Source organism: Orcinus orca, chromosome 3 (assembly GCF_937001465.1).
Source record: "Orcinus orca chromosome 3, mOrcOrc1.1, whole genome shotgun sequence".
Lineage (NCBI taxonomy): Eukaryota > Metazoa > Chordata > Mammalia > Artiodactyla > Delphinidae > Orcinus > Orcinus orca.
Window position 1 is genome coordinate 83457936 of NC_064561.1, and position 26518 is coordinate 83484453.

The window sequence follows — 26518 nt, forward strand, 5'->3', positions numbered from 1 at the left end:
AGGAGTCTTAAGAATGAAAAGTCATGGAAGAAAAAAAATTATTTTTGAAGTCCCACTGAGAATCAGAATCACCTCTGAAACTCTTAAGAACTTCAAATGAGCAGGCCTAATGCTGAACATTGATTCTTTGGGTATGACATAGGGTAGAAGAATGTACACTTTAAAAAGCTTAGCAGATGATTCTGAAGTACAACCAGATTTGATAATCACTAAACAAGAAACTTCTTTTACTTTAGTATAATTTTACATATAATAAAATACACTTATTAAAGGGTACAGTTTGATAAATTTTGACAATACACAGAACTAAGTACTGCCACAATCAAGAATTATTTCCAACACTCCAAAAGATTCCCTTTTACCCCTTGCCTGTTATTCTCCCCCTCCCCTGGTCTCAACCACTCACCTGTTTTCTGTCACTCTATAGTAAATTTGATTTTTTACAGAGTTTCACATGAATAGGATCATACAGTACGGACCCTAGTGTCCGGATTCTTTTGCTTCATTCCTGTTGTTGTATGCATTAGTACCTCATTACTTTTAACTGCCACAATTATTTATCCGTTCGCTATTGATGGACCTTTGAGTAACTTCCAGTTTTGAGTTAATGTGAATAAGGCTGTCAGGAACTTCTTGTACAAGTCTTTGTGTGGACATATGTTTTCATTTCTCTGGGTAAATATCCAGGTGTGGGATTACTGCGTCATATGGAAAGTGTAGGTTTAACTTTATAAGAAACTTCTAGGGACTTCCCTAGTGGGACAGTGGTTAGGAATCTGCCTGCCAATGCAGGGGACACAGGTTTGAGCCCTGGTCTGGAAAGATCCCACATGCTGCAGAGCAGCAGCTAAGCCCCTGCACCACAACTACTGAGCCTGCACTCTAGAGCCCACGAGCCACAACTACTGAGCCCACATGCCACAACTACTGAAGCCCATGCACCTAGAGCCCGTGCTCCGCGACAAGAGAAGCCAAGCAATAAGAAGCCCACGCACCAAAATGAAGAGGAGCTCCCGCTCACCACAACTAGAGAAAACCCATGCACAGCAACAAAGACCCAATGCAGCCAAAAATAAATAAATAAATTTATTTTTTTAAAAAAAGAAAGAAAAGAAACTTCTATATTGTTTTCCAAAGGGGTTGTGCCATTTTATATTTCCACCAGCAATACATGAGACTTCCAGTTGCTCTAGAGCCTGTCAAACACTTAGTATCGTCACTCTTTCAAATTTAGCCATGCTAATGGCCATGAAGTGTTGGCTCACTGTCATTTAATTTGAGTTTCACTGGTGACCTTTTTTGAATGTTGTTTCACGTGTGTTACTGGTCATTCATATATCTTTTTGTCACATTTCCAAACATTTTACTCATTTTTTAAAAATTGTACTATTTGTCTTATAATAAATCTGTAAGAGCTGTTTGTATATTTTGGATATAAGTCATTTTCAGATATAAGTTTTGCAAATACTTTCTCTCACACTGTAGCTTGCTTTTTTCATTTTCTTAACAGTATCTTTCAAAGAACAGAAGGTCACAAATATTTTCTCCTATTTTTCCTTCAAGAAATCCTATAGCTTTGGTTCTAACACTTACATCTATGAATCATTTGAAGTATTTTTTGTTTGTTTGCTTTTGTTGTGGGGTAAGGGTTTAGATTCCTTTTTTTCCATATTGATGCCTAGTTTTCTCACACAGTTTCTTGACAAGGCTATCTTTTCCCCTTGAATAACTTCTGCACCATCCTCAAAAATCAATTGAGCTTCTATGTATGGGTCTATTTCAAGACTGTATTATGATTCACTTATCTATGTTGATGCTAAGACCATCCAAAATAAGTAGAAGGAGAAAATAATGACAAATCAGAAAACCAACAATGAGAAAATGGATAACCAGTAGAAAAAATTTTGAAATCAAATGCTGGTTATTTGAAAAGTTCAATAAAATTAATCCCCTCATTAGGATACAGGAAAGAAAACACAAATTACTAATATCGGGGCAACAAGGGGACATCAGGACAGAGCCTACAGACATTAAAAGGATGATAAAGGAATATTACAAACTAATATTATGCCAATACATTCAACAACTTAGATGAAATGGACAAATATCTTGAAAGCTACAAATTACCAAAATTGCCTCAAGAAGAAAATGTGAATAGCTCTATACCAATTAAACAAAATTTAATTTCTAATTTCTGATCTTCCCAAAATATAACCCTAAGCCCAGATGCCATCACTGGTGAATTCTATTAAACATTTAAGGAACAATACTATTTCTATACAAACTCTTTCAGGAAATAGAAGAGAAGGAAACCCTTCCCAAGTTAATTCATTACACCGTTACCAAAGCCAGACAAAGGCATTATAAGCAAAGAAAACTACAGGAAATATCTCTCACCACACAGATGCAAAATCCTTAAAAAGATAGTACACCAGACTAAGTGGGGTTCACCCTATGACTTTAAGGTTGGTTTAACTTTCAAAAAGCAATCGATGTAATTCTCCATAATTAAAGAAGAAAAGGTATAAATCATAAGATCATCTCAAAATATATAGAAGTACTTGAGAAAATCTAACATGCATTTATCATAAAAACTCTCATCAAATGAGGAAAAGAAGGAAACTTCTTCATTCTGACAAAGGCCTTCTATGAAAAACCTACAACCGATATAATTCTTACATGAGGAAAGGCACCCCCTAAGATCAGGAACAAAGCAAGGGTGTTCACTCTCACATTTTCTATTCAATGTTATACTGGAAGTTCTTGTCAGTACAAGAAAAGCAAGAAAAAAATAATTAAAAGATATTCAGATTGTAAATGAAGAAATGAACCTATCCTTCTTTGCAGACAACATGACTTTTTATGTAAAAAAATCCTAAAACAAAAAAATCTATTAGAACTAGTAAATGAGTTTTTGCAAGAATATAGGATACAAGGTCAACATATAAAAATTAATTGTAGGGGCTTCCCTGGTGGCGCAGTGGTTAAGAATCTGCCTGCCAACGCAGGGGACGCGGGTTCGTGCCCCGGTCCGGGAAGATCCCACATGCCGCGAGAGTGTCTGGGCCCGTGAGCCATGGCCGCTGGGCCTGTGCGTCCGGAGCCTGTGCTTCGCAACGGGAGAGGCCACAACAGTGAGAGGCCTGCGTACCGCAAAAAAAAAAAAAAATTTAATTGTATTTCTACACTAGCAATGAACAATTGGAAAATGAATTTGAACAGCAATAAAATTTACAACAGCATCAAAAAACATGAAACATGTGGGGACAGATTAATCAATACACAAGCAAGACCTGTATATTATAGCATATGGTTTTAAAGCTAAATGCTAAGTGATATATAAATATAGTGAGCCCACCATATCTATGTGTTCTGCATCTGTGGATTCAACCAACCACAGACTGAAAATATCCATGAAAAAATAATTCCAGAAAGTTCCAAAAAGCAAAACTTGAAATTGCCATGGGCTGGCAGCTATTTACAAAGCGTTTACATTGTATTAGTTATTATAAATAAGCGAGAGATGATTTAAAGTATATGGGAGAATGTGTGTAGGTTATATGCAAATACTATGCAATTTTATATTAAGGGTTTGAGCACCCCCGGATTTTGGTATCCTCAGGGGGTCCTGGAACCAATTCATGGATACCAAGGGACAAGTGTACTGAGCCCTACAGTAGGATTCTTTATTAAGGAAAAGAATTCACCATAAAGGCAATTCTTTGAATTCAATCCAAGGGAGGACTTTAGTTACCACAGTGACAATAAGCCATGATCGTAAGGTGATCTTGCCTACATGCTTGTCTCAGAGAACAGTAGTAGTCTCATAATCTACACAGTATGTAAAAATTCAAGCCACAACTATGAGCTAGTAAAATAAATGTACTACTGAAACTCAGTCTGCTAATGCTCCTTACCCTCGTAATTCCTTTCTTTGTGTTCTATCATCAACTGACAAATTTGGAAGTAAAATTTGCCAAGAAATAGAAGTCATGAGGAAGGCTTTCTCTTTGAAACACTGTAACTAAAGAATACATCCTTCTGGTTTTTAACAATTGTGTTAGATGAAAAACATTCTCCCAAAGGTAATATGGCTCTTATTAAACCCTGTTCACATTTTTAAAGCACTTAACTACAAAGGCCTGTTTGAAAATGGATGTTTTTCTCAAAGGCAAAAATCCTTATTATAGGAACCCTTGCTTTAAGCAACTGAAACATTAAAAAGTGACAATTTTCTTTACAACAGGTACCATTAAAGATTATTTTAAATAGGTTCTCCAGTAAATTTTAAAGTTATGTAAAGAGTCAATTAAAATTTTGCTCCTCAGGAATATATGTATCACATAAAATATACAACCAACATATTAATATCCTAGTATGTGTCAGTGCTTCATACAGATGATCTTTTAAAACTGTATCTATTCCCTGACTTCAGACGATACTACAAAGCTACAGTAATCAAGACAGTATGGTACTGGCACAAAAACAGAAATATAGATCAATGGAACAGGACAGAAAGCCCAGAGATAAACCCACGCACATATGGTCACCTTATTTTTGATAAAGGAGGCAAGAATATACAATGGAGAAAACACAGCCTCTTCAATAAGTGGTGCTGGGAAAACTGGACATCTACATGTAAAAGAATGAAATTAGAACACTCCCTAACACCGTACACAAAAATAAACTCAAAATGGATTAAAGACCTAAATGTAAGGCCAGACACTATCCAACTCTTAGAGGAAAATATAGGCAGAACACTTATCACAGCAAGATCCTTTTTGACCCATCTCCTAGAGAAATGGAAATAAAAACAAAAATAAACAAATGGGACCTAATGAAACTTAAAAGCTTTTCACAGCAAAGGAAACCATAAAGAAGATGAAAAGACAACCCTCAGAACGGAAGAAAATATTTGCAAATGAAGCAACTGACAAAGGATTCATCTCCAAAATTTACAAGCAGCTCATGCAGCTCAATATCAAAAAAACAAACAACCCAATCCAAAATTGGGCAGAAGACATAAATAGACATTTCTCCAAAGAAGATATACAGATTGCCAACAAACACATGAAAGGATACTCAACATCATTAATCATTAGAGAAATGCAAATCAAAACTACAGTGAGATATCACTCACACCAGTCAGAATGGCCATCATCAAAAAATCTACAAACACTAAATGCTGGAGAGGGTGTGGACAAAAGGGAACCCTCTTGCACTGTTGGTGGGAATGTAAATTGATACAGCCACTACAGAGAACAGTATGGAGGTTCCTTAAAAAACTAAAAATAGAACTACCATATGACCCAGCAATCCCACTACTGGGCATACACCCTGAGAAAACCATAATTCAAAAACAGTCATGTACCACAATGTTCATTGCAGCTCTATTTACAATAGCCAGGACATGGAAGCAACCTAAGTGTCCATCGACAGATGAATGGATAAAGAAGATGTGGCACATGTATACAATGGAATATTACTCAGCCATAAAAGGAAATGAAATTGAGTTATTTGTAGTGAGGTGGATGGACCTAGACTCTGTCATACAGAGTGAAGTAAGCTGAAAGAGAAAAACAAATTCCATATGCTTACACATATATATGGAATCTAAAAAAAAAAAGAAAAAAAATGCTCATGAAGAACCCAGGGGCAGGATGGGAATAAAGACACAAACCTACTAGAGAATGGACTTGAGGACACAGGGAGGGGGAAGGGCAAGCTGGGACAAAGTGAGAGAGTGGCATGGACATGTGTACACTATCAAATGTAAAACTGATAGCTAGTGGGAAGCAGCCGCATAGCACAGGGAGATCAGCTCGGTGCTCTGTGACCACCTTGAGGGGTGGGATAGGGACGGTGGGAGTGAGATGCAAGAGGGAGGGCATATGAGGATATATGTATATGTATAGCTGATTCATTTTGTTATAAAGCACAAACTAACGTACCATTGTAAAAAAAATAATAATAATAACAACATTTTTTAAAAAAAGATGGAGCTCCAGTCATCTGAAGGCTTGACTGGGGCTGAGGATCAAAAAAAAAAAAAAGAAAAAACCACTGTAGCTATACTCAAAGTGTCAGTAATAACCCAATAAAGAAACTAAGGCTCAGAATGGTTGTGACTATCTCAAAATTATGCAGGATTTCAGACCACATATCTGGACTTCTTTTCATTTCATAAAACAAGGAAGAACCAATCAATCAAATGTTTATTACAAACCTCTGCAATCCTGTTCTATTTAAAAATTCTACTCTTGCATCTCAACATTATTTTTCTCTTTTTAAAACTGATTTTATTCCTCATTTACCTAGCACTGTTCCCATTTCAACTGAATTTCTTATCAATTTTCAACAACAGAAAAATATTCTGTTTTAAATGAGCTGAAATTTACCTCTCTGTCCCCCAAAAAATCAAAAGCCTCACTTAAAAGTAGGAAACTTTCTAATATACATGTGCATACTAGCAAAAAAAATTTACTACTGCATTTCCCTGCAAAAAAAAAAAAAAAATGAGGCCAAAAGACATGTCAGTTAACTAAATAAAAAGAGGCATGACAAGAGAGTTGAACAACAAAAATTCTCACTGAAGAAGGTTTAAATCATTATTTATATGTAACCAAAACAATAAAAACAAAAATTACTATAAGCAAATAGAAGTTTCACTTTATATTTCCTTCTAAAACGTTAAAAGGTACATTTCCTTGGCACCTCACAAAAGAAAAAAAAAACAACTTTTCCACAAGATTCACTGAGCTCATTTACATTTTTCATAATGACATAATTTGAGTTTTTTAGAAGTGAGAACACAAACCCAAAAGAAAAAAAGCACTATCATGCAAGACAATTCGCAGCAACAACCCAATAATCCAGATACCTAATGTAGCAATATCAAGAACTCAGAAAGAAAAAATACATTTCTGAGCAATGGAACTCAGAACATGCATTCATCTGATTCCTCAAGAAGTCCTCTTGAAATCTAGTTCTCTTAATTTAGATATAATTCCGGTAAGTTTGGCTATCAGGTCAGAAGAAGCAAATCAAAAGATGAGAAAGTGCTGCCAGCAGTAATAACAAAAAGTAAGCAAAAATACAGTTGAATGGAAAAAAATCTGTTAAAAAATACACTACTTCAAGACTTACTGTAAAGCTACAGCACTCAACATAGTATGGTATTGGCTAAGGAACAGACAAAGAGATCAATGGACAGAATAGAGAGCCCAGAAATAGACCCACATAAATATATATATATAGTCAGCTGATCTCTGACAAAGAAGCAAAGGCAATACAAGGGAGCAAAGATAAGTCTTTTTAACAAATGGTGCTAAAACAACTGAACATCCACATGTAAAAAAATGAATCTAGACACAGAACTTACACCATTCACCGTTCAAAAATAACCAAAATGGATAAGACACCTGAACGTAAAACACAAAATTACAAAGTTCCTAGAAGATAACATAGGAGAAAATCTAGATGACCCTGGGTTTGGCAATGATGTTTTAGATATAATACCATAAGCACAATACATGAAAGAAATAATTGATGAGTTGGACTTCATTAAAACTTCCACTCTGCAAAAGACACCATCGAGAGAATAAAAAGATAAGCCACAGGCTGGAAGAATATATTTGCAAAACATATCTCATAAGAAACTGTTATCCAAAACAGACAAAGAATTCTTAAAATTCAAAAATAAGAAAACAAACAAATTGATTAAAATGGGCCAAAGACCTTAATAGGCACCTCACCAAAGAAGATACGCAGATGACAAATAAGCATATGAAAAGATGCTCCATATCATATGTCATCAGGAAATTCAAATTAAAACGAGGTAACACTACACACCTATGAGAATGGTATAAATCCAGAACACTAACAATACCAAATGTTGGTGAGAATGCTGAGCAACAAGAATTCTCATTCATCGGTAGTGGGAATGCAAAATGGTATAGCATTTTGGAAGACAATTTGGGGGCTTCTTACAAAACTAAACACACTCATACCACATGATCCAGCAACAGAGCTCCTTGGTATTTACACAAAGGAGTAGAAAACTTATGTTTATACAAAAACTACACAAGGTTGTTTATAGCAGCTTTAGTCATAATTGCCAAAACTTGGAAGCAATGAAGAGGTCCTTCAGTAGGTGAATGGATAAATAATCTGTGTTATCTCCAGACAATGGAATATTACTCAGCACTAAAAGAAATGAGCTATCAAGCAATTAAAAATCATGGAGGAAACTTAACTGCATATTACTAAGTGAAAGAAGCCAATCTGAAAAGGCTACATACTGTATGATTCCAACTATATGGCATCTGGAAAAGGCAGAACTATGGAGACAGGAAAAAGACTAGTGGTTGTCAGGGGCCGGAGAGAGGGAGGGATTAGGTGAAGCATAGAGGACGCTTAGAAAGTGAAACTACTCTGTAGGACACTATAATGGTAAATACATGTCATTATAAATTTGTCCAAACCCAGATAATATACAACACCAAGAGTGAACGTTAAAGTAAACTATGGACTCTAGGCAATAATGATGTGTCAGTGTAGGTTCATCAATGATAACAAACGTACCACTCTGGCGTGATAGTATGATAGTGAGCACGTGTGGGGACAGGGGTAAAAGAGAAACCTCTGTACCTTCTGCCTAATTTTGCTGTGAATTTAAAACAGCTCTAAAAATAATGTTATTTTTAAAAATACACTACTATTCAAATGAATTTTCTCTAAACTTTTTAAAAATATACATACTAACATTCTCCAAATGATCTTGAAGGTGTCACTATATAATAGTAATCGTACAAAAATTATGATACTGAAATATCAAGAAAACATCAATTAGGTTTATCATACTTTGTTTCAAAGAGCAAGGAATTGTATAATACATTTTTAAACTGTTAAAATGTAATCATAAAACGTAAATACACGTTTTTAAACTGTTAAAAAGCTGTTTGGGAGACTTAAAGAGTAGGCCTCAGGATTGTAGCAATTAGCTGGAAATTATATGAAACACACCACAGAATGATAACACAGAAAGAAGGCATTTTTGTAACACCATAATTCTGTGATTACTTCTCTCCCACTCTGAAAGCTTACCATTTAGGGGCTTGAAATATCATTTTTCTATGGAACACAGATTTTTCTTAACACTTACAAAGCAACTGGCAACTTATTCCTCAAATCCTGGTCTTTTTATTCATGAATACTCAATAATATTTAAAAATAAAAGACCATTTTATTTCAAGACACTTACTAAAGAGAAATACATTTCTCTTATTTACTTAATTTCAAATCACTTCAATTAAGACATAAAGGGAAAAAAAGTAATCCAAAGGAAGATTATAAAATGAGGTTCAAAGCACTTGACAAAAAAAAAAGCCTTTAAAAAGATATTAAAAAGATACTTGATGAGACACAATTGAAAATAACAATTCAACCTGACAGTACTAAAGAATGCTTCCATTAAAGCAGACCAAGGAAATCCACATCTGTCACATGCAGCTTTATTGAGATTTCATCTTGATCAGTGACTTCAGGAGGTATATGAAAGGTGTACAAATGAATCACTACATCTGCCTTCTGAACAGAAATCACCTAATTAAGATCAATAGACACACACCACAGGAATAAAGACGATAAATTCTACAATGTGATTTTACACTATTCCTCCATAATATTATGTTAAGGGACAACGCTTTCCTTTTCGAATCTGATACAGTGTCCATCTCCACAAAGGAAAAATACATATAAACCTGCACAAATGTTCCTCTGACCAAATTCTCTATTTTGAAAAGTTCATGTGAGTAGCAAGTCCTTGAATGCACAAGAGTGAATGAATGAATAAGAAGGCTTTAAAAGTAACAACCAAAGTTCAGATGAAAGGAAGAAATTATATATACACAAATTAAAATCAGCACTAAAAGGTCACGCTTTCACTGTTCTTTTTTCTTAATCTCTTCCTGATTCCTCACAAAGCCAAGTGCTCTAAACTCAAAACACCACTAAATATTCCATGTTCACAGCCATCTCAAACTTACAGAATACTTTAACTCTTTGGCACTCAAACTCACTCTACAATTTTAAAAAAAAGGAAATCACGTAATCTGTCAAATAAATGTTCTATTTTTACCCATCTACTCCCAAGTTCTACATCAAAACTGAGAAGCAGGGCTTTTACAAATGAGAAAAAGTAAGGATTAAAGCTTTTGTTCTTTGCAGTACTTGCCAAATAAATAATTTTTTGTTTTCTTCCTGAAAGAAGAGTAAAAAGAGATTATTACAATAGTTAAATGCCATTTCCCAAGCTCTGAAGGCTTTTCCTAACAAGGACAAACATATCAGACTTATTTTGCCCTTTCTACAAATAGAATGCTGTTACATTTACCATTGTTCGGATAAAGAACACCAGGCCAGAAGGAAGTCGTGACTTCATGGCTCACAATAAAATGGTGGTGAACCTTTGTTAGTTGTTATAAAACAGTCTTAACAACTACCATGAAATGAAAATTTCTCACAGACACTGTTCATATAAACACAGATGTGCCTGGTTTTAACAGAAGAGACAATCCTGAAAGTTGTATATCTACCCAATCATATTTTAAATCTATCAGGAAAGTTTGCTATTGAAACACACTTGCCCAAATGTCACCTGAAAGGTAAATACTACTGACTTTTCTTAAAGAAAGGCAAACCTACATTTTCAGGTATTTCAAACACCTGAAAAAATACCATGAGCCTACTATCAGGTAAGCTGTCAGGGGAAGATGCCAAGTGCTATTTAGTTCTGATTGAGATGCAGAAGCAGGGAAACATAGTGGGCAGCAGATAGGTCTGGGGAGAACGGTTAGAGAAGAAGCTAAGACTAGGAGTTAGAGGTTGGATTAGATGACTTCTAAGGTTCTGGACAAATTGTGATTGTATTGTAAGGTACATCTGAGCAGTGACAGTGGATAAGTACCGATCAGTTTACATTCCTGTCTATTCTCCCTTATAAGAAAGATGTTAGATATAGAATCTAAAAGCATAAAATTAAGTTATTAGACTTCCTGTGATATAAAAACCGACCATGGCTTAAGACTTAGGAATAATCTATTGTAAACACAACCTAGAACTGATTTTTTTAGAAACACACAAAAGTAATTTGATGGCAAAGAATATGATATCATAAAAAGAATATCTCAATCCCTATCTCACATCATACAAAAAAATGAATTCTAGATGGCAGAAGAAAACATAAAATGTTCTCATTACAAGGGGTAAAGATTTCTTAGGATTTAAAAAGTAGTAATCATAAAAGAAAAATTTGATAAATTAGACTTCATAAATATTTACAACTTTTGCTCATCAATTGTCAACACTAGGAAAATGACTAGACAAGCCACAGACTAGAAGACGATGTCCACAGAGCATGTATTTGCCAAAGGACTTATATCCAGAATATATAAAGAATTCCTACAAATCCACAATAAAACGATGTACACAACACAAAAGAAGACATACAAGTGGTCAATAAGCACATGAAAAGTGCTCACAATCATTAGTCACAGTAAAATACAATACCACTACATAAATTCACCAGAATGGCTAGAATGAAAAAGACCGACAACACCAAATGTTGTCAAGAATGTGAAACAAACAGAACTCTCATTCACTGCTGGTAGAAACAGAAAATGGTATGAATGTTTTGGGGAACTGATTGACAGGTTCCTATAAAGTTAGTACTTACAATATGACCCAACAATTCCAATCTTAGGTATTTACTCAAAAGAACTGAAAACATATGTGTGCTGGAAGATTTGCAAGGATGTCATAGCAGTTTTATTCATAATAGCAAAATACTATTAATAATCAAAATGCTCATCAATGTTAGGATGGATAAACAATTTGTGGTATATTCATATTTATGCAATGGAATACTACTCCGTTGCACAGGAACAAACCCTAATCAACTTAGATGAATCTCATACATATTAGACTGAACAAAATAAGTCATATGATTTCATTTATAAGAATTAGAGTCAGCAAAACTAAACCTATGGTGATAGAAATCAGATCAACAGTTGCTTTCATAGACACTGAGGAACAGCAAGAGGGAAGTCTAAGGAGTGAATAGTGTTCTAAATCTTGGTAGACTTGTGGGTTATACAGCTGTATACATTTATTAATACTAATAAGTTATACACTCAAACGTTGTGCACTTTACTCAATGTATATTTCACTTGAGTCTATTTATTTATTTATTTATATTTTTGGCTGTGTTGGGTCTTCGTTGCCGTACGCAGGCTTTCTCTAGTTGTGGCAAGCGAGGGCTATTCTTCATTGTGGTGCACGGGCTTAGTTGCTCTGCGGCATGTGGGATCTTCCCAGACCAGGGCTTGAACCTGTGTCCCCTGCATTGGCAGGCGGATTCCTAACCACTGCACCACCAGGGAAGTCCTACTTGAGTCAATTTTAAAAAGGACTCTTCAATAAAATGAGAATTACAAATATCGCAATTCTAGTAAGCTTGCATTAACACAGTGTTATCAGTTACCAATTCTGAAACTACATTCTGAGTGTCCTAGGCTTCTAAAAATGAGTAAATATACTAGAGTAGTGGTAGCCAGATTTCTCAATGTTGGCAAAGGAAGATATAAACATAGAAAAGGGAAGGGAATTACAAATATGAAAAGGAGGGGATCCTACTTTGTGCTGTTAGACTGAAATTAGAAGTATCAGTATAAACTCATAGTTTTTAATAGATAGATATTAACATATGTGTATAAGTGCATACACATGTGTAGGCGTATCTGTACGTGTACATAAATGTGTGTTGTATATACACACAAATGAGTATATATGTGTATATTCACACACACAGACATGTACACATTTCCTAGTTCTGCTACAGAAAGGCCTTAGAAACAATAACATACTAGGAGCAATAAATACACCTAGTGTTACAAAATCTTGGTTTCTACATACCATTATCCAATAAAGGAACCAGGGCTTCTTAGAAAAATGTTGTATCTGGGCTAGAGCCAAGAACCTATAAGATAAGCCTGGAACAACTTGTTGCACAAGACAAGAAAGAAGTTTTCCAAGAATCATGAGAACATGCCAAAGGAACAGCTAAACAGCTTGAGAGAGCAACCAGTAGCCAAATCTGGGACAATCTGAGCATCAAAATAAATAATGATATAAATAATGATAGTAATGGACTATAATACATCCAGTTAAGAATCCATGAGTCCATACTGATGTAAGTCAATAAATAAGGGAAGAAGGGAAAGCTTTTGCCTACATTAGAATGAAACTAGTAAATTCATAAGGAACGATGAAGTTAGAAAATCATCAATTGATATTAAATCTAGTGGGTAAAAATTTGATGAGAAACAACATATTTACATAATCTCAAAAACTGACTTAGAAAATATTTTCTAACTACAAAGGGAAAATAAGAAACTTTTAAGTGGAGAAACTTAGCAGTCACTACCCTAAGCAAGTGATCAAAGCTACTTGGAACCAAGTGACATGTGCCTTCTGACATGATGCACTGAGAACACATCACTTCTATGATACTTGTGCTTAAACTGGATACCCAAATATAGTCATGAAGAAATATCAGACAGCTTCAAACACAGGACATGCTACAAAACAACCCGTACTCTACAAAAATATTAACTTCATGAACCATAAAGAAAGGCAAGGAACTGTACCAGATGAAAGGAAACAAAAGAGATAGGACGATTAGGTGAAATATGTGATCCTGGACCAGGAAAAAAAAAAGCTATAAGAAACCCTGTGCAGTTGATATTTTACCCTTTTTATAAATAAGGAACCCTCTTAAAAAGGTTAAATAATAGCTAGTACAAAGTAAACAGTACCTGTAAGATATGTATTCTCAGTATTCAATGTATTAGGCAGGTGGCTACCTCCCTGGACAGCTGTATCAAAGAGTTATAGTCTCAATCAAAAACCTTTACACACATTAAATGCAGTTAAAATTAAGTATTCTCTCATATTCTTTAATAGAAATAATTAAATGGATCACCCTAAGTGTATCAAAGTTGAACATTTCAAGTAAAATAAAAAAGATATAGTGAATATAAGGATATCTGTCATTCATTTTAAAGCAACTTACTTTAAAAGACTTACTAAATATAAATGAAAGTAAACTCTAGTTAGATGTGATAAATAAAAATTACAATAGAAGCGACTGTAACCTGCAAAAACTAAACCATAATAACAAATAAAAACCCACACTATTAGCGTACTGAGTTCAAACTTCCATACTTACGAAAGGTACACATACCTTTTCCTAAATGTGTGTTTATGCTCATATATCTAGCTGTTCCTGTAAGGCTCTTATGTTCTCTGTATGGTATGTGTTTCTTTGTCTCTGGATCAATATATTCCTTTGCCAAACCAAAATCTATAATATGAATAACTTGCTGGGTTTTGTTTCCTGGTCGTCCTATTAAGAAGTTCTCAGGCTTCACATCTCTGTATATCAAGTTCTTTGAATGGACATACTCCATGCGAGAAATCTTGATTCAAAAAAAAAAAGATACATTTTATTTTAGGCTTTGACTAGCATAAAATAGTATGATAGAGGCAAGACAATTTTTACAATGAAAACAACATTAAGAAGAAAAAATCAGAAATTGTTTGAACCCTTTAAAAGAAACATGATATCACTCAATAGTTTCTTAAATATATGTCCAATTATGATTAAGTATCTTTGCTTTTTACTATTTTGGGCACTTATATAGGAAAGTGCTTGAATTTTATGAATTCCTTTCTTATCAGGAAGCCTGATTAAATCAACACTTTCAGATGATGCTACCTTATAGAATTAAAAAGCTTTACTAATACAAAATCTTGAACTCAAAAATATAAACAGATATATTCACAAAGTTGCAATTTAGTCTTCCTTATCTGTTCAATAATGGAGAAAATTTTATAATTACACTAAAGAAACTTAAAGAGTCTAGACTGTTAAATAAAAGAATTAACAGAGCACTTTGTTATCTTTTTTATAACCTGTTTACTTTTTTCCTTAGGTATGAAACATTTAAAAAGATCTTGAGACTAGAAAACTTTGGAATCCAACTCTAATAATAATATAATACATTTTTATTCATTGCTTTACACATTCTCAAATAATGTTTATTGTATAAACTGTCAGAAAACAGAACATTACAAATAATAAAAGTGCTTCATTTAATGATATTCATGGTTGACAATACAATGTAAGTGAACACAGTCACTCAAGCCATTTTAGTTTGTTAACAAATTTTGAATCATATAACATATACTATTCTATAACCTATAGTTCTCATTAACAATATATTATGAGCATTTTCCAGGTCATGAAACATTCTTTTAATATACACTTTTTAGTGGCTGCATATTATTTTATGGCTATTAATAATTTATCCAACTAACACTGTTATTTCTGTGCATTCGGGTTGTTTCCCACTTTATTATAGACGTCTTTGCACAACAAGCTTTAAGTACATCTGAATACTTCCATTGGATAAATCTGTAGAAGTAATGAGTCAACGATAAAAACAATTTTAAGACTTCTGCAGCATACACTTACTGGCATTTATTTCAAAACTGCCTTAAAATTATCCTCTTAAGTTATTTCCCCATAGGCTCCCTGAAATTTAAATGATTTATAAGACTTTCTCATTAGTTTGTTTCTTCTTTTTCTAGGCCATTTTAATTTATTACCAAGATTAAAAACCCATCTTTCTGAGGGTTCTCTTCTCTAAGTATTCATTTTCGATCTGAAAAGAGTGCTGGAAACAACTTAATTCCCAAACTGAGCATTCTGACCTTAAAGTAGTAAGATATTAATTTTTTCATACAAATAAAATACACCTGATTCAGTTATTTTAAGTTACAGTCATCCTAAAAGGACAATGATATGAAAAGCAGACATTTTTATTAGGTCAAATGCTGTGGAAGATAATGTCACAAAACTTTAAACTTTCAGTGTAAATTAGTGACCAAATGAACCACACAATTGTTCAAACAGCTTCAAAACATCCTGCTTTACTTACCAGTTGGATAGCTATCATGAGAACCGTTTTAAGAGAAAATGTTCTGTCACACAAATCAAACAAATCTTCCAAACTAGGTCCCAGCAGTTCCAGCACCATAGCGTTGTATTTCCCACAAGGGCCAAAATAGTAAACTTGAGGTATACCATCTGGAAGAAAAGAATAACAATAAACAATTTTTTAATAATTTTGTAGCTTCAAGAACTGCAGCAGTATTTTTATTTTTTCCATACAAACAATAAATTTCTCCTGACCCAGCCTCCTCCCTCCCTATACCTTCTCCTTCATGTTCACAGAGTAGCCTGGTTACACTTCTACTGAACCTGCATTACTGAACTACATTATAAACAGTGCTTCATTGTTGGTCTCCACCAACCTCACTATAGAAAGGAACTGTGCCCTTGAGACTTGTATTTCCATGGCCTACAGAAATGCTTGGCACATAGGAAAGATCTTATTTTTATTGAACAAAGGAGTTACTGCACTCTTTCATAACCCTGTGGTAGGCATAATGCTAAGTTCAACCCCCAAGATTTCCATCCTCTGGTGTACACAACCCATATAATCCTTTCCCCACAAGTGTGGGCAAGATTCCCAGATTTCACTCTTGTCATTAGATTATGTTATATGGCAAAGGTAACAAAATTAAGATCTCTGTTAGTGGAGGTTAAATTAATCAAAAGGGAGATTATTCTGTTGGGCATGACTTAATCAGGTAAGATGTTTAAAAAGCAAGTCTAGAAGTCAGAGATAATCAAAGCAGCAGAGCAGTTCTCCTGTTGACCTTAAAGACACAAACTACTATGTTGTGGAAGAGGGCCACATGCCAGGAAATGAGCAGGCCCCAGGAAATGAGAGCCTCATCACACAGCCATGAGGAACTGAATTCTAGAAATAACCAGTGAGCTTGGAAAAGGACTGGTTGGAAAAGGAGCTTGGAAAAGGACTCAGACCCAACAAAATGACACCTTGATTTAAGCCTGGAAAGACCCTCAACAAAGGACAAAGCTAAGCTATGCCTGGACTCATGACCAATAGAAATTGGGAGATAATAAAGTCTCTTATTCTATGTCACTAATTACTAAATAAATCATTACGCAACAACACAAAATAATACAAACTCCAAATATAAAGTCTAAATACACAAAAATCACCCGTATTTTATTTTTAGAACAGACTCCCAATAAACTAACATATAATAGGGGATCATTTTATCTTAACATTGTATCTATTTATTCGTTATGAGGAAATGAACAACTTCCATCTTAAACGTCTCAGTTTTACTTATGAGTATTTTTTGTTTTGTTTGGTGTAATGATTTTAGAAAGGAAAAAAACTTTCTAAAATATACTAAAACCTTCCCATCCTTTTTAAAATAAACAGTATGGAAAACATAATTTTACTGTTGTTAATTTTATCATTTTGCATAATAATTATTGCATGGGCAAAACAAAACATTGAACTAGAAGCCAGGATAGCTAGGTTCTTAGTTTGGCTTAATACTAACTATTCAACCTCTCAAGCTGACTTCAGTTTATCTATATTAGTAGTTTAGATAAGACCAGTTTTTCTAGAATGTGAGTATGAGAAAGGCAGCAGAACAGCTGAAGATAGGAAGGTAAGATAATATAATCATGACAGGGGTAGGGGAAGGAGACAAGTTCAAACTGTGTACATGGTCTCCTCCCCCAAAATAGAGATTCTCATACACCCCCATGTGTACATATCACCACCCTGTACCACACCACACCACACCACACACACACACACACACACACACACACACACACACACACTTCCCCCTGCCACTGAGAATCATTATCTTCTTACTAGAGCCACTCATATCATATTTGAGTCATATCTACCCCCATTATAAGTAAAAACAGATAAAAGGCTTAGAAATAGTGGATGAGAGACTCTAACATTTATTCAACTCTGAAATACTGATTTTAGTATGCTATATACATCAAGAGCCTAGAGATGCAATTAAGACTTACCAATAGCTCTCAGCTACTGAGTTTTAAAAAATATTTCTACAATGCTTTCCCCCCTCTATTCCACTGAAAGTGCTAACTTCTATGCTCTTAATTTAGCAATCTCTTAATAACCCATTTCCACTCTTTAGTTTGTTGCTTCTTGGTCATAAAGATGTTCACCAAACTCAGGAGGAGAATGGATGAACACAGTGAGAGCTTCAACAGGGATTGAAATATAGGAAAGTACCAAAGAGGTTATAACTCAATTGAAAAATATACTAGAGGAGTTCAACAGTAGACTGGATGAAGTAAAAGAATGAATCAGTGAGCTGCAAGACAAAACAAATGAACTCATCCAGACAGAGAAGCAAAATGAAAAGTAGAATTTTAAAAAGTGAAATTAATTTAAGAAACCATTGAGACAGCATCAAGCAAAATAACATTTGCATTATATGGATCCCAGAAGAAGAAGAGAGAGAAAAGGGGCCAGAAAAACTATCTGAAGAAATATGGCCAAAAATTTCTCTAATCTGGGGAAGGAAACAAATATCCAGGTCCAGGAATCCCAGAGAGTTCCAAAAAAGATTAACTCAAATAGACATACACCAAGACACATTATAATTAAAATGGTATAAGTTCAGGATAAAGAGAAGATCCTAAAAGCAGCGAGAGAAAACCAACTTGTTACATACAAAGTAAACTCCATAAGATTTTTCAGCAGAAACTTTACAGGCCGGTAGTGAGTGGCATAACCTATTTAAAGTGCTAAAAGGAAAAAAACCCCAACAAGAATTCTCCACCTAGCAAATTTATCATTCAGAATTGAAGAAGGGATCAAGTTTCCCAGATAAACAAAAGCTTAAAGGAGTTCATCACCACAAAACTGGCCCTACAAGAAATATTTAAGAGATTTCTTAAGCTGAAAAGAAAAAGCACTAGTTAATAATAAGAAAACACATGCAAGTAAAAAGTCTTTCTGGAAAAGGTAAATATATAATAAAGGTAGTAGATCAATCACTTATAAAGCAAACATGATGGTTTAAAGACAAGAAGTAGTAAATTTAAATTAAATTCCAATAGTTAGTTAAGGGATGCATAAAATTAAGAGGTAAAATGTATCATCAAAAGTATAAAACACTGGGGCAGGGGGCTGGAGTAGTAAAAAGATAAAGCTTTGGAATGTGTTCAAATTTAATTTGCTACCAGCTTAAAACAGGCTACTACTTACATAGGATGTTATATATGAACTTTACAGTAACAGGGAAAAAACTTATAGTAAATATACAAAAGAAAATGGAAAGAAATTTAAATATAACACTGAAGAAAACCACCAAAACACGAAGGAAGAGGGAAAGAGAAGAAAGGAACAGAGAGGAACTACAAAAACAACCAGAAAACAATTAACAAAATGACAAGTACATACTTACCAATAATTACTTCAAATGGACTAAAATAGCCAAGAAAAAGACAGTGAGGGACTGTTTAAATTAAAAAAAGAAACAAAAAACAGATCCATCTATATGCTGCCTACACAAGACTTACTTCAGGAGAAAGGACTCACACAGACTGAAAGTGAAGGAATGGAAAAAATTTCAATGCAAATGTAAATAAAAGGAAAGTTGGAGTAGCTATACTCATATCAGACAAAACAGACTTTAAAACAAAGACTATATTAAAAGACAACAAGGGCAAACATAATGATAAAGGTGTCAATCCAGCAAGAAGATATAACATTTATAAATGTATATGCATCCAGTAGAGGAGTACTAAGATATACAACACAAATATTAACAGACTTAAAGGGAGAAATTGAAAGCAAAACACTAATAGCAGAGGACTTTAACACCCTACTTACATCAATGGATAGATCATCCAGAAAAAAAATTAAAAAGAAAACATCAAACTTAAATCACACATTAGATCACACGGACTTAATATATAGAACATTCCATCCAAAAGCACCAAAATATACATTCTTTTCAAGTGCACCTGAAACATTCTCCAGGATAGATCATATATTAGGTCACAAAAAAAGTCTCAATATAAATTCAGAAAGGCTGAAATCATATCAAGCATATTCTCTGGCCACAATACTATGAAACTAAATATCAATCACAAAAAGAAAATAGTAAAAACCACAGAAACGTGGAAATTAAACAACATGCTACCAAACAACCAATAGGTCACTAAAGAAATCAAAAAAATACCTAGAGACAAATGAAAGCAGAGATATAAAGTACCAAAATCCATGAGATGCAGCAAAAGCAGTTCAAAGAAGAAAGACCATAGCAATATAGGCCTACCTCAAGAAACGAGAAAAATCCAAAATAAATAATCTAAATTTACACATAAAGAAAACATAAAAAAAATAAATGAAGCTCCACATTCGAAGAAAGGAAATAATAAAGATCTGAGTGGAAATAAATGAAATAGACATTTAAAAAACAACAGAAAAGATCAATGAACCTAAGAGCTAGTTCTTTGAAAAGATAACCAAAATTGACAAATCGTTAGCTAGACTAACCCCCCCCAAGAAAAAGAAAAAGAGGGGACTCAAACAAAATCAGAATGAAAGAGGAGAAATTACAACTGATACCACAGAAATACAAAATATCATAAGGTACTACTATGAACAATTCTACACCAACAAATTAGACAACCTAGAAAAAACGGAAAATTCCTAGAAACATCCAAGCTTCCAAGACTGAATCAAGAAGAAATAGAAAATCTGAATAGAACAATTACTAGTAAGGAGACTGAAACTATAATCGAAAGCTCCCAACAAACAGAAGTCTAGGATCAGATGGCTTCACTGGCAAATTATACAAAACATTCAAAGAATACCAATCCTTGTCAAACTCCTTCTCAAACTCTTCCAAAAAATTAAAGAGGAAGAAAACCTTCCAAACACATTTTATGAAGCTACCATTATGCTGATACGAAAACCAGACAAGGACACCATAAAAGAAAATTACAGGCCAATATCCTTGATGAACAAAATGCAAAAGCCCTCAACAAAATATGAGCAAACCAAATCAAGCAATACATTAAAAAAATCATACACCATGATCAAGTGGGATTTATTCCAAGGATGCAAGAATGTTCAACATCTGCAAATCAATCAACATGATACAATATATTAACAAAATGAAGGATAAATATCACATGATCATCTCATTAGATGCAGAAAAAGCATTTGACAAAATTCAACATCCATTTATGATAAAAATTCTCAACCAAGTGGGTATGGAGTGAACATACCTCAACCTAATGAAGGCCATATATGACAAAGCCACAGCTAACATCATACTCAGTGATGATCAGGAATAAGAGAAGGATACCCACTCTCACCACTTCTATTCAACACAGTACTGGAAATCCTAGCCGTAGCAATTACACAAGAAAAATTAATAAAAGTGATCCAAATCAGAAAGAAAGAAGTAAAACTGTCACTATTTGCAGATGACATGATACTATATATACAAAGTTCTAATGATGCCACAAATAAAACCTGTTCAAACAAATAAATGAATTCAGTAAAGTCACAGGATACAAAATCAATATACTGAAGCCTGTGGTTTTTCTATACACTAAGAATGAACTATCAGAAACAGAAATTAAGAAAATCCCATTTACCACTACATAAAAAAGAATAAAATACCTAGCAATAAATTTAACCAAGGAGGTGAAAGACCTAATACACTAAAAACTTTAAGACACTGATGAAAGAAATCAAAGAAGACACAAATGAATGGAAAGATATTTCATGCTTATGGACTGAAAGAATTTATATTGTTAGAATGTCTATACTACCCAAAGCAATCTATAGATTCAATGCAATCCCTATCAAAATTCCAATGGCATATTTCACATGACTAAAACAATCTTAAAATTTGTATGGAACCACAAAAGACACCAAATAGCCAAAACAATCCTGAGAAAGAAGAACAAAGCTGGAGGTTATCGTGCTCCCTGATTTCAAACTACAGCAAAACTTTAAACAGCACATGTTTGAAATGCACTTACCCACGGATTTTTTTCAATAATAAATACTAGATAGAGTACTACACAATCCAAGGTTGGTTTAATCCAAGGATGCAGAACCATGGATATGGAGGAATTGTGTATACCAAGGGCCAACTATAAGTTATACATGAATTTGCAACTGCATAGAGAGTGGTAACCCTAACCTCCATAATGTTCAAGAGTCAACTGTACACTACAAAACTACAGTAATCAAAACAGTATGGAACTCACACAAAAACAGACACACAGATCAATGGAACAGAACTGAGAGTCCAGAAATAAAATCACAAATATATGGGCAATTAATTGACAACATAGGAGCAAAGAACATACATGGAGAAAGAATAGTCTCTTCAATAAATGGTGCTGGGAAAACTGGACAGCTAGAGCCAAAAGAATCAAACTAGACCACTATCTCACACCACACACAAAAATTAACTCAAAATGGATTAAAGATCTGAATGTAAGACCTGAAACCATAAAACTCCTAGAAGAAAACATAGGAAGTAACTTCATTTATATGAGTTTTAGAGATATTTTTGTGGATCTAATTCTAAACAAAAGCAAAAATGAACAAATGGGACTACATCAAACTAAAAAGTTTCTGCACAGTGAAGGAAACCATCATCAAAACGAAAAGGCAACCTACTGAATGGGAGAAGATATTTGTAAATCCAATAAGGGATTATTATCCAAAATATATAAAGAACCCATACAACTTAAAAACAAACAAGTTGATTTAAAAATGGACATTTTTTAATGAATAGACATTTTTCTAAAGAAGACATACAGATGGCCAAAAGGTACATGAAAAGATGTTCAACATCACTAATTATGAGGGAAATGCAAATCAAAACCACAATGAGAGATCACCTCACACCTGTCAGAATGGCTATTAGCAAAAAGAAAAAAATTATGAATATTGGAGAAGATGTGGAGAAAAGGAAACCCTTGTACACTGTTGGTGGGACTGAAAATTGGTGCAGCCACCATGGAAAACAGTATAGAGATTCCTCAAAAAATTAAGAATAGAACTCCCATCTGACCCAGCTATTCTACTTCTAGGTATTATCTGAAGAACACAAAAACAATTTGAAAAGATATATGAACCGCTACGTTTACTGCAACATTATTTACAACGGCCAAGATACGGAAATAACCTAAGTGTCCATGGGTGCATGAATGGATAAAGAAAATGTGGTACATATACACAAAGGAAAACTACCCCACCACAAAAAAAGAATTAAATCCAATCCTGCCATTTGCGACAACACCGATGGACCCTGAAAGTTTTATGTTAAGTGATGTAAGTTAAGAAAGACAAATACCATAAAATTTCACTCATGTGTGGAATGTAAAAAAACAAATGAACAAACAAAATAAAACAAAAACAAACTCATAGATACAGAGATAAGGTTAGTGTTTACCAAAGGGAAAGGGAGTTGGGTGGAATGGGTGAAATGGGTAAAGGGGGTCAGCTGTATGGTGATGGATGGTAACTAGAAACGTGCTGATGATCACTTTGTAGTGTGTACAGGCATATTTAGGAGATATTTTGGGTTCAGTTCCAGACCACCACAATAAAGGGAATACCGAAATAAAGTCAGATGAATTTTTTGGTTTCCTGGTGCATACAAAAGTTATATTTATACTATACTGTAGTCTATTAAGTGTACAGTAGCACTGTCTAAAAATACCACGTACATACCTTATTAATACCTTAAAAACACTTTATGGCTAAAAATGCTAACTATCATCTGACCCTTCAGTGAGTCATAGTAGTAACATCAAAGATCACTGATCACAGATCACTATAACAAATATAATAATAATGGAAAAGTTTGAAATACTGTAAATATTACCAAAATGTGACACAGAGACAAGGTGTGAGCAGATGCTGTCGGAAAAATGGCATCGAAGACTTGCTCATTGTAGGGATGCCACAAACTTTCAATTTGTAAAAAAAAAAAACAAAGAAATCTGTGAAGCACAATAAAGCAAAGCACAATGAAACAAGGTATGCCTGTACAGATGTCAAATTATAATGCTGCACACCTGAAACTTACATAACTTAAAAATATTATTCTGGGACTACAAAGAAAAACTTGAATTGGAAAAAGATTTAGACCACATTTATTTAATCCAAGTATTAACTATAACTGAGCAAGTATTTCTCAAATACTCTCCCTAATATTTAAAGTTACAGAGCCTTACTTCTACTCTTAACTATTAACTTCATTTTGGAGCTACTCGGAATTAAGCAAAGTAGAGTTGACCCTTGAAAAACACAGGAGTTAGGGGCACTGACCCCTCCATGCAGTCAAAAATCCATGTATAACTTATAGTCAGCCCTCCATATACATATTTCAGTTCCTCTGTGTCTGTGGTTCCAGATCCTCGGATTCAACCAACCTTATATTGTATAGTACTGTAGTATTTACTATTGAAAAAAATCCATGTATAAGTGGACCCACACTGTTCAAACCCACACTGTTCAAAGGTCAACTGTGTACTATTCAGACTCTGTCGCCCTATAAAATAATTTTGGCTTCCTCTCCCTTCCTACCATATGTCCTTAACAGAAGAAATGGATCCATTCTAAGGCTCAGATTTATTCTGCCTTACTGTTTGAGCTTTTCTAAGGCTGCATTTCAAATTTTTCTACCACAGTTCTGCTATCCAAATTGCCAACTTTTCCTTTTACCCAACCTTCAAGTCTCCTCTTTTCAAACTTATCTATTAAGCATGACTCAAAATTCATAATTATTCACACAGAATTTCTCAGAGTTGAAGAGATATAAGCATAAGTAAATCTGATCTGCTGTATTTCATATAAGCCAACTCATTGTTGAGAGAATTACTGTGTACCTAACATGTACATTCAATCAAGCTATACACATAATATAACTTTGGGTTTCTAAAATAACACCAAGAAAAAGATCAATAAAGGGACAAATGAGAACTGCTTCAATTTTCTTCAAAACTTCCTTTCTTTAATGGTTTCAAAGTGTCTCAAAAATATCTATCTCTACCTTACCCAAGATGGCTAAATTTCATAAACAGCATTACATTTCACTGAGTAAATTAAACATTTAGTCTCAAATCCAAATAAAAATACCTCAGCTTTATCAAGCAACATAATTTTACCTTAAAACATGACTCAGCACAGATCTTTGGTGAAAAAAAAGACGATTTCACTCTGACTCTTTGAGATACATATTGTTTTATGAGTCAATGAATGCAAAAACTTCTTACGTAACTACTAATGTATTTCAACACATATTTTATCATTGAAGTATAGGATCAAGAGTCATATATTTTTTTTAAATCAAGAATATAAAGCAAACGCTGTAAAGACCAAACTAAAATTTCATTTCCCAGGACAAGTCTGGGCAGTTTTCTAACACTGAGCAAACAAATTAAATTGTTATGAGTTAGGAAAAGTTGCAACTAACAAACAGGGGCTGAGGAGTACCCTAAGCAAACACCAAACAAAACAACCACATCAATATAAATATGATACACAAGAAAGGGGTTTTTCAAAGTGGGAGAGGTGAAGGACAAGAGGGCAAGAAAGAAGAGAGACTCAGAAAGAAGGCTGAGAACAAAGAGTAATGAATGTTTTAAGTTACCAGCTGTGTCTCTTGATCAAAGTTTTTGTCTACTGAACTGCACGAATGCAATCCAACTCATGGGCAAAAGCAAGCTTTTTTATTTGTTCTTACACCCAGTGAATTTTCAACTATAAACTTTTACTCCACCCAATTCCAATTGTTCTAAGAGTATTTTTGAGACTACTATAAAAAGTCATTGATGGTGAGTTGATGAAAGTTAGTCTGATAGCTTCAAACATCACTAATTTTCAGTGATGCTTATCAGCATCCCCAATATTCAAGACAAGTATATTTTTTCCCAAGAAAAGCTCAAGAATGGGCAAGAATACAAAATTCACACATTATATGAAAATACAATCTCACCATCTGTCTCCCAAAATTAATTTAATTGAACACTTCATTTTATATTTCAGCATTCCACTTAAGTGACAAAACAACATTAATTAATTAAAGTCAGAAAATAACACTTGGAGGTCTAATACTGTCAATACTGCTTGGTACTTCAGTTCCTTATAGGTGGGCAACAGTTAAGCATGTTATTAAAAGAAATATTATCATGATGTTTCTTTCCATTTTCAGGTCCAGTATTGTTCATGTAGGAAGGATTAGAACAACAGTATTAACATTCTTAACAGGAAATTTAAACTCTACAGATTTGATCAAGAAAAACTAAAATCTGGGACTTCCCTGGTGGTCCAGTGGTTAAGAATCCATCTTGCAATGTAGGGGACGCTGGTCGATCCCTGGTCAGGGAACAAAGATCCCACATGCTGCGGGGCAACTAAGCCTGTACACCACAGCTAGAGAGCCCAAGTACCACACTACAGAGCCCATGTACTCT

General features: G+C 34.2%; 1 protein-coding gene across 9 annotated transcripts in view; it reads right to left on the reverse strand.

Annotated features, from left to right (window-relative positions):
* CSNK1G3 (casein kinase 1 gamma 3) overlaps positions 1 to 26518 on the reverse strand; it is a 128456-nt gene that overhangs the window by 34335 nt on the left and 67603 nt on the right. For all 9 annotated transcript variants that reach the window (XM_033423719.2, XM_004267420.4, XM_004267418.3 and 6 more), the window contains exons 5-6: positions 16062 to 16210; positions 14303 to 14537 (exon numbers count right to left, since the gene is read on the reverse strand). In XM_033423719.2, the coding sequence (XP_033279610.1) occupies positions 14303 to 14537; positions 16062 to 16210 (384 nt within the window). The remainder of the gene's footprint in view (positions 1 to 14302; positions 14538 to 16061; positions 16211 to 26518) is intronic.